General features: G+C 40.3%; 1 protein-coding gene across 2 annotated transcripts in view; it reads left to right on the top strand.

Moving 5' to 3' along the window:
• The window catches only part of MMP16 (matrix metallopeptidase 16), a 180,010-nt gene that overhangs the window by 149,628 nt on the left and 14,224 nt on the right, over nt 1-16,158 (top strand). For both annotated transcript variants that reach the window (XM_083623336.1, XM_083623335.1), the window contains 2 exons: nt 2,181-2,331; nt 10,587-10,702. In XM_083623336.1, coding sequence (XP_083479462.1) covers nt 2,181-2,331; nt 10,587-10,702 — 267 coding nt within the window. The remainder of the gene's footprint in view (nt 1-2,180; nt 2,332-10,586; nt 10,703-16,158) is intronic.

Genomic DNA, 16,158 nt, shown 5'->3' with positions numbered 1-16,158 from the left:
TAAATCTTGAGTTTGTTATATACGGCGCATGCTACAAATAATGATGACAGCTGTGGCAGTATAAGCCCGTCATCTCCTGCATGCATAATACATCTCCATCAGTCTGAAACCAATAGAAATCTTGCATATAAATAATTACTGTTGCCATTGCCCAAGAGACTCAAATAACATATATCCAGATAGCTTCTAGAGTTTAAATTTGTTTAGTCCTAAATATCAGAGGAAAAGGTATCAGCTGGGTAGGATCTGAGAGGCAAATATAACTCGTAGTTCCATTTGCCTATGCAGTGTTAGGTACTTTTGTAGTTATTGTTCAGGAAACCATGCACAAGGGTCACACAGTGTAAGACATGTCTGTGCAACTTGTGTGCCACGAAGCAATACAGTCTGGTGCCGTGAACCTGAAAGCCAACAGTGGCCCACAGATGGACACAAAGGGAGAAAGGGCAGTGATGCTTATTGAGGAGGCACTGGTCTCTGGGCTGGATTCATTGGGTCATAAATATGTTGGACGGAATAATTGCAATCCTCCTTGTGATCGAAAATCCTGTTCACACACTGTTCCCAATCACAGGGAACGTATTTACGTTCAGACAAACACACCTACTATCCCCCTTCAGTTCTCTCCACTCATTGTGACATGGTTTGAGATAGAAGCAGCACGTGCATCATCATCCCTTTGCTATGAATGCAGTTTAAAAGCACCTGAATGGATCCTGAATATCTTGGATGTGTTCCACTGGGGAGGAGAGCATCAAAACAATGGTGCATATCAGTATGCCACATTTGTGTGGTAGATCAGAGCCACAGTGCTGCTCTCTGTAGCTTATCTGGATGGCACTGGGTGGGGCAGTGAGGTTGGGGCTACCAAGACACACCGGCAGAACCTCTCTTGCCCTCCCACTGGTGTGTCTTCATAGTCCTGACCTCACCATCACTCTGCCCTACCCAACTTCCATCCAGGTAAGTTGTAACAACCCCAACTGCTAGTGATGCATATTGGGGAGGCGATAGAATGACGTGAATGTTTTCATGAATAAGAAGAATGTATCTGAAAAATAGGAGTAGGAGCATTCTCATGCTTGAAAGCGGATTGTTAAGCAGTTGCAAAGGAGCTGATGAAAGATTTAGTTCGCAAGTTGAGCATGGGAAGGATTGAAACTGTATCCCATTTCCTAATTAAAAATGTGACAAAAGGAGATGCTGTAAATCTCAAAGATACTGGCTGAAGAAACCAAACTATTTCCTGATTTTCCCCCTACATCCTCTTATTACTCTTTAAGACTTCCCTTATTTAATGCCGCTGAGGGATCTCTATAAAACAAACCGTGAAACAACCCTCTGTTTTTTCCATCACAGTGACTCTAGCGCAGACTTGATCCTCAATCTTTGGGGTGAACTAAAGTTTCCTTTAAAAATGTTTGTAACAAAAACAGTGCCTAAGGGCCGATATGTGTACGTGAGGCAAGTCTGCCTGGATACTTTGTTAAGCACAAGAAAGGATATGGGTTCCCATTTTTGTACATGTCATTTTCTAAAATGATTGGTGTTGAGAAATGTATCCACTTTCCCATTAGCTTCTATGCCTAAGGGTGTCTTGCGGCACGTCCGCACTACAAATTGACAGCCTGCTTCTAAGGAACTACATCATCAGCTGAAGTTTTTCCAGTTCTGTAGCTCAAGCAGCTTGCTAAACTTGGGCATTTCTTGATCTTACCACAGACAAAGCCTTTCACTCCATGGCAGATCATAATATGCTGCAGAATTCAAATACAGCAGGCCTCCACCTCTCATGACCTACCAAAAGCAGCCATGAATCATCAGCTCACCACAACCCATTTTTACAGCCAAGCAGCATATGAAGTCCCTTGGTGGGCCACCATTCATGGTTGACGAGCTGCTTTCAGCTTGGTGATCCACAGCACAAATTGTGGCGGCCTGCTCCATTTCGAATTTTGGATTCTGCAGCATATTTGGAATTCTGAGGAATGACAGCCAATGTCTGGATATTGGTTCATATGTTGATATCTGCATTGTGTTCTGTTGTGTTCTTTTTTCTAATTAATGTCTTACATATTTCTTGGAGAGAGTTCAGGGGAAAGAGCCTGTTGGATACATTTATCAACAAATGATAGTACGAGAAGCTAATGTGGATCTTTCTCCCTTCCCTCTGCTCTCAGGTAACAAGTTCTGGGTCTTCAAGGACACTACTCTCCAGCCAGGATATCCTCACGATTTGATAACATTGGGCAGTGGGATTCCACCCCATGGTATTGATTCAGCAATTTGGTGGGAAGACGTTGGGAAAACCTACTTCTTCAAAGGAGATAGGTTGGTATATTCATCCTGGAAGGGAGTAATCAACCTGTTATTTTCATAGCATTTGTGTATGACTGGTTGTGTCCCTTTGTTTTCCAATGGCCTTGTGAAAAATATTACACACATGGAATTTTTAGTGTTGGGTTGACTGTTTACTATTTCAAGGCTTTATATGTACGCTTCCACACAGGTTAAGATCTGTATCTTTTGTGTTTGCCCAACTATTATAAATAATCTCTGTCAAGGGAAGCAAGTTTCTGAGGTTTCAGGTTCTACTGTGCACGTTCATTTTGTCATTTATTTTCATTTAGCCTGCAATTAATTGTTTTATATACATCTTACAGGTGATGTCAAATAACTTCAGAGACCTAGGTACTGAAAGTTTTCAATGAATTTGCATATTTTTCTATCTCCCTTCACTTCTGTGCTGGTACTTTTGAAATCCTAGCACAAAAGAATTTAGGGTCACAACACTGAAAACAAAGTGTTACAATTTCAGTATGAGTTTGATGACAGAAATGGAAGATGACAGAAGACCTACAATCTGCTTCGTACTCTCAGAGCAATTTAGCTTTATGCATTATGTTATTTGTGTGAAGCAAGTGTTGTGCATGGATTGCTTCTAAAATGAACTGTGACTTTTGTTAATGCATTGTTTTAATCCTCAGTGCTCTTGGTAGTTAAGCAGGGTTTACCTCAACATGGCAAACAAGCACTGATAGAAGAGGAAGGAGATTTAGCTCTACCTTACTCCAGTTCCCTGCTGCTCTGTCTCCCCAACTTCCTGCTGCCTTATTTTGGACCAAGATGAAGCTGTGGCAAAGATTGGTCCTAGTGTTTTGTCCTTCTGCAGAAAGATTAGAAGAGCAGAACGTCTAGTACAGGGGCATGAATCAATTCCCCCTTGGACCCTAAAGGCGATGGGAAGTCATGCTGTGACTTCTATCTGTCTTAAGGGGATCTTGGCACCACCAAAATATTTTTCTGCCTAGCTCATGTTTTCTACTTTGATAGTATCTCAATGATTTCAACCTTTCACAAGGGAGATATATATGGAGCTACCTTAACACTGAGATGTCCTTACTTATTTGGAAGCTCTGTGTGAGATTTGGAGCTCCTGAATGTGTAGCACTGACCAAAGTGCAACTCCTGTTGCCTAGATGCTTATAGAAACCACAGGAGAATGGACTTTTCCTCATTTCCTTCATGGTCAGGTCACAGCTGTGCAGCTGTAAATAGTTATGGGCCTTCCTCTGATATTCAAATCCACTTGGAAGCACTTGAATGTATAGAAGCTCTCAGTATATTGAATAACATTGTCTATATATGCAATTCAGGGAATGAACCCTGTGTGTGTAACTAGATTTCCTGGTGTTTTTTCATATATATATTTTCAGCATAAAATACAATAAAAACAGATTAATCTAAATGAAAATGAAAAAAGAAAATAACATAAAAGGGAAAAAAGAGAAAGAGGAGAAGAAAGAAAAAATACAAAGCGCTCTAGCAGAGGTAGAACTTAACGCTTGTTTCACACAAAAGGGTATGGACCTTCCCAGGAGTCACCTGGTAGCTTCCCTTCCTTCTCCCAGCCTCCCACCTTGGGAGATTTCCCCTTCCCTGTCTCTCATACAGGATCTTTCACCTTCCATCCATCACCTTCCTGTGCATTTCTCAAAAGATAAAACGCAGGCAAAAGTAGAGTGGATAGAAGGAAAATGTGAAAGAGAAAACACAAGAAATAAAGAAATAAGAAATAAAGATAAAAAGAAATAAAAAGAGAGACAGAGAAGAATATAGCACCAACAATTTTACTGGGCACCATAGGCAGTAGGAGCTCTATGGAGTGTGTGAGACTCTCAGTTGCATCCCTGCAAGCATGCATGCTGTTTAAATCTTTTCCCCAACTGTGCTGCTAATTTTGTTTGCCTTTCTGAGCTATATAAGTCTATATTATGAAGACTGTCACAATCAGTTTTATAAATGGAGCCTTCTTTTCTGTGTACCAGCCTTGGGAGAAGAAGTAGGCAACATCTTGACGCCTGAAAAGTATGTTTAATTTCAAGCATATTGCAATCAGCATCTACTGTGAACAAAACCTGTCCTATAGTTTGTCTCCTGCAGATAGGGAGATTTGTTATTTTTTTAAAAGTTTATTCCTGGGCAACAGTTTTCAACCTGCAGGTTCTTGGGACCAAGACAATGGTTGCCATCCTGTTTCTGCATTTGTGACTTACACTTTCTGTAAGTTTTATTTGATTGAGGTTTTGTATAGTAGGTTTATTTCCAAAGGCAGCTATGCTAAGTCAAGGTCTTCCTAAAATACTATTAGCTTGAGCAATGTACTTTAAAAAAATCAACCTAGAGGGAACTATCAAAGGAAACTTCTGCTGATGGAGAGGCTGCTACTTAGAACTGTAACAAGCATAATGAACCTCAGCAGGACATAAATGCAATACAGTATGTAAGAAGAAGATCGAAGAACATGAGCCATGCTAAGATAATTGAGCTATTACAGGATATTGACCACCAGTGGGAATAAGCCCATATCCCACTAAGCTTCACAGTACATATTGTTTATATCACCTTCCTCCCCCCGCCCTTAATGTAATGTTAGAGTTGAATCCTCCTGCTGGTTTTAATTGCATGAATAAGCCTATTACGGTTTTCTTTCTGAATTAGGACAACCCACCGTTGCTTCTTTAGTAGCAATGAGGTTGTCAGGCATGAAAGAGACAGGCGAGAGGTGATGCCAAAGTCAAAGGAGCAAAATTGCCTCCCTGCTAAGATCGTGAAAATATGCTGTAGTCCTCTTAGGAGAAAAATGTGCCTGGAAAACCACAAGGAGAATGTACACATGAATGAGGAAGTCCCAAGGAAGTGATATAAATAGAAAAGTACACAACCATGCTGGATAAATCTATGCTGATTTTTCTACTGAGTACAATCTTGAATTAATCCCATGAAGTAGGGTTTGCCCGGCAGAACTCAGTTAAATTTGCTAAAGCAAATAGTGCCAGAGGACTTTATCTATACTTTGCTTGAATGCCTGTTGGTTTTGTTTTTGCTTTTTTATAAAAAACCAGTTGGCTCTTCCCCTTATTACCCTGTTTCTGAACTCACTTGCAGCTTTGTAATTGGAGGCCATGGTGATCAAACCCATTTTATCTTTGAATTTTGCCACTAGTGAATCTCTTTATCTGTACATGGAAAGATGGACTTCATTTGTTCAGTGATGTTAATCTAAGTGCAGGCAGATTCTGTGCACCCTTCCTCTAAAAAAAAATATTAAAAAAATCCTGAGAATTAAGCTCTGTGTTTGATTTGGTTTATACATTTATTTATTTTATTATTATTTTATTATTATTATTATTTATTTATTCAGTTTGTATACTACCCTTCATCCGTACATCTCAGGATGACTGACAATGTAAACATACAAGATAAAAACATAAATTATATAATAAAAACAGGAGCAAAACAAAAACAATAAATACCCTCCCCCATATAATATAATTCTGGGGCATTTATATGGTGCTTAAATCGAATAGTACACAATAAAGATTAAAGCTATAAAAACAGAATTCAGTTAAAATACCTACTGGACTCTTCTTTCTTCTTTGGCAATCAGTCATAGCTGAGTAAGATTGTCTTCCATAAACACTGTTTTAACAGTGAGTCCGTAAGTGACTGTGGAGGCCAGTTTTGGATCCCCATGTTGTTCCACAGTGGGGACATAGGTATCTGGGTGGGAGTTGATCAAGGTGAGGGTTTGCCAAACATGCCTTCCTCTTAGCATGTTTCTCCCTTTCGTCCTGAGTTTGAACGTCTTCAAAGCCCATGACGCCTTTGGTAAAGGCTATTCTCCAACTGGACCGCTCGTAGACTAGTATTTCCCAGTTGTCAGTGTTTATACTACATTTTTTAAGATTTTCCTTGAGAGAGTATTTAAACCTCTTTTGTTGACCACCAGCATTATGCTTTCCATTTTTAAGTTCAGAATAGAGAAGCTGTTTTGGAGGATGATAATCAGGCATCCGTACAACATGACCAGTCCAACGAAGTTGATGTTGAAGAATCATTGATGTTGAAGAATCATTGCTTCAACACTGGTGATCTTTGCTTTTTCCAGTAAACAGGCATTAGTTCGCCTGTCTTCTCAAGTGATATGCAATTTTTTTCAGAAACACCTTGGTGAAATCTTTTGAGGAGTTAGAGATGACATTTATAAGTGGTCCATGTTTCACAAGTGTAAGGTTGGTAGTACAGTAGCTTTGTAAACAAACATTTTTGTTTCCCTGAGAATGTCCCAGTCCTCAAACACTCTTCACTTCAATCGGGAGAAAGCTGCACTCGCAGAGCTCAGGCAATGCTGGATTTCAGCATCAATGTCAGCCCTTGTGGAAAGATAGCTACCCAGGTAGAAGTGATCAACATTTCCAATGTTACAATGTTAAGTTGGATTTGTGGCACTGCAGAGGGGTTGTTTTGTGCTTTTTGGTGCAGGACTTTGGTTTTTTGGATGTTGAGTGATAGGCCAAGCTTTTCGTAAGCTTCTGTGAAGATATTTAGGATGGTCTGGAGGTCATCCTCTGAGTATGCACACACTATGTTGTCATCAGCATATTGAAGCTTGATGATGGAAGTTATAATAACCTTACTCTTTGCTTTCAACCTACTCAAGTTAACATCATACTCAAGTTCACATCTGTTTGATATATGATTTCTACCCCACTGAGGAGTTTTCCTTCAACAATGTGTAGGAACATGACAATGAAAATAATAAATTGAGTTGTGGCGATAACACAACCCCATTTAACTTCTGATCCCACTATGAATGGTTCACTTTGAGAGCCATTGTTATCTGCGATTGTTGCTGTCATATTATCGTGGAGGAGCCAGAGGATGTTCACAAATTTATCTGGGCAGCCAATTTTCAGAAGGACAGTCCACAGGGCATTACTATTTACAGTGTTGAAGGCCTTAGGTCAATAAACACCATATACAGGGGTTGGTTTTGCTCTCTGCATTTTTCTTGAAGCTGTTGAGTGGTGAAAATCATGTCCCCCTAGAAGGTCGAAAACCATTTTAGGATTCAGGAAGTGTAGCCTCAGATATAGTTAGAAGACAGTTTGCTAAGATCCTTGCAAGAATTTTGCTGACCTCAGCTAATAAAGAGATGCCTCGATAGTTTCCACAATCCATTCTATCACCTTTTTTTAAAAAAGGTTGATAATTTTGGCATCCGTAAAGTCTGCAGGGATCTGCTTTCTCTCCCAGATTTTTTCAATGAGCTTGTGACGTTGTTGTGTAAGTTCAATTCCGCCCACTTTGAAGACATCGGAAGGCATCCCATCAGGTCTGCTGGCTTTGTTGTTTTTCATTTGGCTAATAGCTGTACACAACTCTCCCAGATTTGGAGATACTGAAAGCTCATCTCTAATTTGTTTTTGTGGAATTTTTGACAGCAGCTGTGGCTAAGGAGATGCTGGTAATGTTCTTTCCAGTGTAATGCAATAGTTTCTTTATCCTTTAGAAGTGTGGTACTGTCTGTTGAGCGTAGGGGGCATATCCCATTATTTATTGGTCCATAGGTGGTCGTTGTGACTTTAAAGAAACTCTATGCATCATGAGTGTCAGCTAAGTGCTGAATCTCTTGAGCTTTTTTTATCCACCAGGTGTTCTTTAGTTCTCTAGTTCTTCTTTGAACCTCAGCCTTAGCACTGGTATAGGGTTTTTTTTCTTAGTGGCAGTTTCTATCTCTTTGCCAGATCTGAAAGGCCTTCATTTTCTTCTCAATAATGTGTTCAATCTCACTATCATTCTCATCACACCAGTCCTGGTGTTTGAAATACTTACTGGAATAAAGTCTTCAGTATGGGCTAGAAGTTTGAATGGGAGGGGGCTTGGCTGACCTCAACTGTAAAGGAGTTCCATAAAATTAGGCCCACAGTATGGAGCACACAGCTCCTGGAGAAAATAAGCCATGCATTTGACCACTAACGGTCACTCCCCCAAAGACCTCAATTATTGGTCAGATTGCCATTAAGTAAATCAAATTTACTTCTGAATTAGCATGTCTCAGACTGTGCGAGAGCCAGTGTGGTGTAGTGGTTAAGAGCGGTAGTCTCGTAATCTGGGGAACCGGGTTCGCGTCTCCGCTCCTCCACATGCAGCTGCTGGGTGACCTTGGGCCAGTCACGCTTCTCTGAAGCCGCTTTGAGACTCCTGAAGTGAGTGAAAGGCAGGATATCAAATCCAAACTCTTCTTCCTCCTCCTCCTCCTCCTCTTCTTCTTCTTCTTCTTCTTCTTCTTCTTCTTCTTCTTCTTCTTTTGTTAAACCTCTGATGAACTGAGAACTTAAGATAGCCTCCATGTCTGAATCATGTAAAGAATATAGTCTATCGTTACCAGGGGGGTGGGTCCACACTACTGACCAGTTCCCTAGTATCAAGGACGCTCCTGCTGGGATATCTGTTGTGAAGAAGTCTATGGATGAGCTCACATACAGGCTTCTTTAGAACAGACATCTAACCGAATGCATAGATGTCTAGAGGTGGTTGAGCAATGTGGCAACATTCCCCAGTAATGTTATGATGTGATTAATACCTGAGGAAGACTAATGCATATTGCATTTGCTGAGTGTAGGATCAAATGGCCATTTTCAATGAAAATTATACAAACTGCTTTCTTATTTTTAAATACTCCCCCCTTCAGTGTGTGTCTCTTCATTCATATGTAATTTCTGACACATAGTTGTGACGGAAAGTGAATTTTTATTGACTGTGAAAATACTGCAGAAAGACCACTCATCTCTTTTCTCGCCTGTCATAAAACATGAAGAAAAAAGAGTTTTATTCATGCTTTAGGGAATGGATAGAAGCCTTTTTTTCTAATAACTAAAATGACTTCGTCTCAAAACATCGCACATGATTTTAAGCTTAATCTTGAAAACAAAAAGCCTTCGGCAGATCAGCAACAAAATATATTTGGCATGCACAGTGAACTTCTGCTGGGAGGAAGCCTCAAGAATAAAGATTTATTTTTTAGAAATATTATGGGGAAAACCCAGCAATTTCTATAAGATAACCTGCTCAATTCAATGCACACGGAAGAGCACCCAATTGTTTTCTGAAAGACTCACTGTCATGCAGGTGGAGGTGGAAGTGCAGCTGCATGTTTAAAGCCAGATTTTTTAAAAACCATGACAAGCAGGATTAAGAGAACCCTGAACTGATAGGGCAGAAGTTTTGGCTTAGCGCTTCCTTCATGACCGACCTTTTGTGTGGCCTACAAAGTTGTAACCCACTTTGCTTTGGCTGGGACAACACCGGGGCTTCCTCTACCTTTTGGTGCTGAGCACTGCTCACAGCACATTGCAAGAACATGGTTAGGCAATCACAAGCAGCCCACATAATAAGCAAAATCTGGTAACCACCCAACCAACAAGATTCCATCTTCTCAGGATTCAGACTCACTTTATTGCCCCTTATGCAGTCTAACATTGCATCCAGATACCCCTCTGGGTCTCTCACAGCTTTTCCTGATTCAGATGTAACAGAGAAATAAAACTTCACATCTTAAGCATATTGACAACACCTTGCTTTAAAATAGTATTGAAGTGTAATCTTGTGCACATTACTCAGAAGTAAGGTCCACTGTATTATGTGGGGCTTACTCCTGTGTAAATATCCATAGGATTACAGCCTTAGCGACTCTGAATTTGTGCACTACTGCTGCTGTTGTTGTTTTGTTTTACTGCAAATATTTCTCTGTACCCAGATTTAGCATGTACAGAATTCAGCATATTGAATTATTTAATGCATATTGCATGATTGGGTAACAAAAGACTCCTGTAAAGCATTCATAAGAGAAGAGTTAAGATTGCTGTGGGAACCTTAACTCAGAGTTTAATGGCTTGTGTGTGATTAAAACTTCAACTGAAACATTATTATGGATCTTTGCATATAATGTTCCTCCTTGTGCGGCTTTGTAGAACCCCTAGGCATCAGAATTGTTCTGATTATGCAGAAGGCGCTTGTTGATTTGGTTTTCAAACTAGGCAAATCTTTTTATCTACTGTGCCCTTACTAGAAACAGCTGTCCAATCGGCAAGCAGATAAAACTCCTTTGTTACCTGGGAATGTACCTAAAGCGGGAAGGATGTTGTTGCCCTGATTTCATAATTTCACTCAGTGTTTCTTTTCTGACATTGAAAATAGGCATTCATAAATGCATATTCTAATCATGTAGTTCTGTTTATTAGGTACTGGAGGTACAGTGAAGATATGAGAACTATGGATCCTGGTTATCCCAAACCAATCACAATATGGAAAGGTATCCCGGAATCACCTCAGGGAGCCTTTGTCCACAAAGAAAATGGTACGTAGCTTCTTGTGCATGTTATTGTTCTTTAATAAAAAAATCTTCCTGATCTGCAGACCATCTTTTGAGTACCTCACTTTTTCGAGCTGTGCCTTGCTACCTGAATTTACACTGCTTTGTAACCTCATGTCAGCACACCTATAAATAGATGCTTTTGGATTTCTGATTTTTTAAAATATTCTACTTGTTCTCAGATTGTTTCCATATTAATCTTTGAATCCAGTGATTGGGAATCCCATCTTCTTTCTTCAGACTCAGATCAAGATGGTGGAACAGGGGAAGTGTAAATATACATTTCTCCCCATGTCATTCACTCACTGAAAATTTGCCACCCAAAGCTGCTATTTGCTGCAGATTACAATAATATAGAGTCATTTCCAAATTAATCCAGAATGGGATTTTCTTGTTAGAGTTTGCCCATCTCTTGTGTATGCTGTTTCTCTATCACTTTGAACCTTATTCTCCAAACACTGGATTTAGTCTGGAGTATAATTTGCTTGCGTTGTGCAAATTTTTGCCCCATTGGCTTTATCCAGGTGAATCTACTTTTGTGCTGTGGAACACACAATTGAAAAGTGTTATCACAAGTTCATTGCTATTTGATGCAAAATAAAGAAGAGCAAAGGATGACCCAGTGGTTTTGAACCTAAGTTTACATCAGTACTAAATTATTTATTGCAAAGTTATAGCTAAACTATATTGCACATTTATGTAACCACTATAACCCCTGGACTAAGACGAAGCACCATAGACTTTTCTTGATGCTGAAAGTCGTCATTATGTGCATATTAATTACTGCCCTTAACAATTTGATGATGTGGTCTTGAGAGTGAAATAAAGATATGGGATTGCAACCAGTTTCACTTGCTACGTACCTCTAGCTCTCCACATGTGATTGATTTAACAGAGATTGGGGTTTTTTTTGTCCCTTCCTTCTTCCCTCAGGACGTGTCTCCCCTGTAAAAGATTATGAGACATTTCCCCCTAGTTTAGAATCTTTATTCCTTCCTTTGGCTCAAATATCTAATTTCTGCAGACAACATTTTCATCTCGGGAATACTCTTAATCACTTCCTTGCTTTAAGTCTGTTTCATCCATCAATAGAAAATCTTTCCTGAGCTGAGCATTTTGGGTGTGTGAGGGCGGAAGTTTCTTTTTTTTTTTTTTGCAGCAGGAAACTAGTTTGTGCAACACTGTGTTCTTACATTTATTGCCATTAAAAACTAGTTTTATTTGTGTGTGCATATACACACACACACACACACACACACACTCATATGTCTCTATAAAGACTTGTGTTAAAGTATATATAGTATCTGATGCACTAGGTAGGATTGGAAATGCATTTCAATTAAATTTGGCTCCAGTGTAAATACAGAGTGCTAAATGTGTCAAGGCATCTTCATTCACTTCTGTAAGGTGTGTGTGAGGTTGGGGAGAGCATTCCCAGATTCACAGCAGTGAATGGTGCTGTTGTTGCACACAAATATGCTCTATATGTGAATCAGACTTGATAAGAGTAATCTCATGCTGGCTTCCTTAAATGTATTACATTTAACCAATAAACATGCAAGTTGGAGTTGTGGACATATCACAAGTACAGTGGTACCTCAGTTTTCAAACGTAATCCATTCCAGAAGACCATTTGACTTCCGAAATGTTCGGAAACCAAAGCATGCATTTCCATCCGGAAAACTCAATGTGGAAGCATCGCTGTCGGAGCAGCTGATGAGGAACGCGGCCTGGCGTAAGCGACAATAGAGGGAAGAGGGAAGAAGTGGTCTCCTTCGCCCATTCCTTTCTTCCCTTTTGCTGCTGCCCCTCTTCAGCCCCACCACTTGGCCCTCTGCACCACCCTGCCCTTTACTCCTCCCTCTTCCTCCGTGCTCTTCTGCTGCCAGCATGGGTAAGAGGCTGGAGCTGCAACTCAAGTTGCCCATGGCAGCTGGCCATCTATCCCCGGCCCCTGGCTGTCTATGTGAGTTGAGTGAAAGAGTGGGGCCAAGTTGCTGAGGGAGGTGGGAAGCTGAATGTGAGGAACCCGCCTCCACGGGGGGGGGGGGCAGGATTTGGTGTCATGAGAGTATTGTGCCCCCCAATCAGCAATCTGTCTTGTATTTTGCCTGACCAAAGGTAGCAGCCCTAAATATAGGACTAAGTAGGTGAAACTGAAATAACTACATATTCTTCTATGATAGCACTCTTGCCTTTTCCCTCTCCTTTCACCTATGTCTTATCTATGTTGAATGATAGACTGTAAGCCTCTTAGGACAGGGACTTCTCCACTCATACTTTGCACAGTGATGGCAAAGAAAAACAACACCAGAAATAATAGGGGGGTTGTGTTGTTGTCCCCTGTGATAGAATGTGAGTGGAGTTTCACTGCTTCCCAGTCAGAGGGCTACAAAACTAGCCCAGAGATTCCAGCCTTTGCTTTCAGGATGCAATAATTTCCATTTTATTTATGTGTAAATGGCTGTGCATTACAGGGGGGGGAAATGGACCTCCATATTTTCAGTGCAGGTCAGTAAATTTTCTGTAAAGGGCACCTGTGTGTCTGAAAACATACAGTAAATGAATGCCTGGAAACCTGAACCAATTGCACTTCACAGCAGAGTGTTTCCGAGGCATTTTGAGATGAGTGGGTTCTCTTGAAATGTTTCAGCAAAATCACGGTCAATTCACTGAGGAGACATGGGGATTCATTCTTTTTCTGTAGTGTGTGAAGTGGCCCTGAGGTCACACTGAACTTCATTGGTTTTCAGTTACTAAAATAACAGCAAAGATACCTGAGACCTAGGCAGACAATACAATTAAGGAGTGAGCCGTTTTTGCCTTTGTGTTGTGTTGTTGTTAATGTCGTTTCTTCGAGGCTAAATGTAAGAAATCCTCTGGGCTCTCGGAGAAGGAAAACTAAGTATTGAAAGTTGCCTGTTGAAGCCTGCAAGGAACAGTGCTGTGAATTGTCCCCCAAAGTCAAGATCACTGCATGGCGCAATTGGTGATTGCATCAACAGACAATGAAACAAGCAAATGAGAAACCCCACAACCTACTTTCAGAGAACTCTGATGAATTTTTGCCTGAAACCATTTCTCTTCTACTCTTCAGATAAAGATTTGACTTGAAATTGTACCAGATAGCTTCAGGGGAGAAACTTCAGAGGAACTGCTTCCAATTAAACAACATCTTTCATTAATATAGCGCTAATCCTTTTAGCTTCCTAGTTCATTTTGGGGGAGGGGAGAAACATTTGTGTTGCTTGATTAAAAACAACAGAAACTGAGATATATGTCTCCTATTCTTACATCTACTTTTGAAAGCTTCTTGATAGTAAGAAATATCTTCAACAGGACCAGCTCTGTTTGAGGAAAAAAAGATGTGTAAGCTTTTGAGTTACGCATAAAGCTTTAGAAGAAAGTTTTATACATTTTGGCAGGACTTGGGGCAGAGTTATGCATTACAATTAGGTAAGGGGAGCTGCCACCAAAAATGACATTTCTCCCTATTTCAGGTTCTCTCCTCCTTCACTGTAACATGCAGTATATTTTACAACATCATCAAGTTATGCATTTTCCAACCCAACCAGCAGCACAGTGAGCAAATTATGCTGATTTTCAGTGGCACACTTGATGTAAACATATGTTATTTTGTTAAATAACATCATTCAGCCCGGACACTGAGATCCAGCACCGAGGGCCTTCTGGCAGTTCCCTCATTGCGAGAAGTGAGGTTACAGGGAACCAGACAGAGGGCCTTCTCGGTAGTGGCACCCGCCCTGTGGAACACCCTCCCTTCAGATGTGAAGGAAATAAGCAGCTATCTTCTTTTTAAACGACATCTGAAGGCAGCCCTGTTTAGGGAAGTTTTTAATATTTAATGCTGTATTGTTTTTAACACTTGATTGGAAGCTGCCCAGAGTGGCTGGGGAAACTCAGCCAGATGGGCGGGGTATAAATAAATTATTATTATTATTATTATTATTATTATATGTCAAAAAGAGGTACTCCGGTTGTTTGCATATAAATTGCCAACCATGTGGATGACTCTTATGGGAGCAGGAGACCTTTAGATGGCTGAGAGTAATGGGGTAGAAGGAGAGGTCACAGGAATACACTGGTTCATGATGGTTGAGAGATAGCATGGAGAGAAGGTCAAGAAGGGACTGGGTGTTTGTGCTGCACATGGGAGGAAACAGAAAGTCACACAGACTTTGATGAGGAATGTTGTTTGAACAACAAACAAGATAAATGATTTTGTGGTAGAGTTTGGAACAGAGCTGAGAAAAGGAGTGACAATGGAAATGCAGAGAATATTGCAGTGGGTCAGGGTAAGAGATGATTGGAAGTGTATTAGAGATTTTGCTGAGGAGGCAGAAAGGTAGGGCTGTGCTTTTGCAACGTCGTATCAGGAGAAGCAACGCAACTCGCTGATGGGCAGAATATAAGAAACAAAGAAGGTGGGGGCAACAGGATGTATGTTGTCAATTAATATGGAAATAATATTTAAGGAGAAAGTTTTGGGAAGAAAGAAAATTTCCATTGTGCCACTGTTTTCTAGTAATGGACAAATTTATGAGATAATAAACCCTGCAACAGTCCCAAGTACCCCATGTAATATCTTATGCACTAGAATTTCTGAAGGACAATTAAAATAAATAACAGCAATGGCACAAGATTTTTATATTATTCCATCATGAAACTAACAAAAAATGGTGATGGGTGAAAGCGTTTGGGTCTATTTTGAATAGAAAATGAGATGCTCTAAAGAGATTTTTCCTCTCCGCAGTGCAATTTCAAAAACCCATTTTTGTGTAAGCAGTTGAAACTAGCATCGAACCTAAACTTTCCAATTAGTACTATTTGCATCACAAATGAAGCCCATTCTTTTTATTTTATTTTCTGGGGACCTATAATACTGCAGAATGCAAACTGTGACATAGTAAAGATAGAGAACGCTCCAGCTATTTGTGCACAGTTTTTAAACAGTAGGAGGAAGTTCACCCATTGTGAAAGTTTGTTTCAGACTGGATCGGTGCCACTTTTCATCTGGGCCAGTCAAATGCTTTGGATTATTTGGCAGGAAAGCAGCATTTCTGCAATTAGGCACCATTTTTAATTATCCTGGATTGCACTTGAATGATCAAATTCTAGCTCCCTGTAGAAAATCTGAAGCTGTGCACACCTGCTTTCCATTGGCAGAGTTAATACAGCATTTCCTCTCAAAGACATAGAAGTAACAAGGAACAGAATCAGCCCAGATAGTCAGGAGGGAGGAGCAATGTAGGTGGGTCTAGCACAGTGCTGTAATTTGCTATAATTGACCAATGTTCCCAAGCTGGGTAGGAGCTCTTTGAGCAAACAGGACTCAGGGTGAGCATAATTTATGATCCTATTTAAATGTCAATTTTAAATAAGGATCTTAAATCCCTCCACTGGTCTAAATGCATCCGTCT

Source organism: Podarcis filfolensis, assembly GCF_964270895.1.
Source record: "Podarcis filfolensis genome assembly, chromosome: 7".
Lineage (NCBI taxonomy): Eukaryota > Metazoa > Chordata > Lepidosauria > Squamata > Lacertidae > Podarcis > Podarcis filfolensis.
This window is presented reverse-complemented; position numbering and strand designations above follow the sequence as displayed.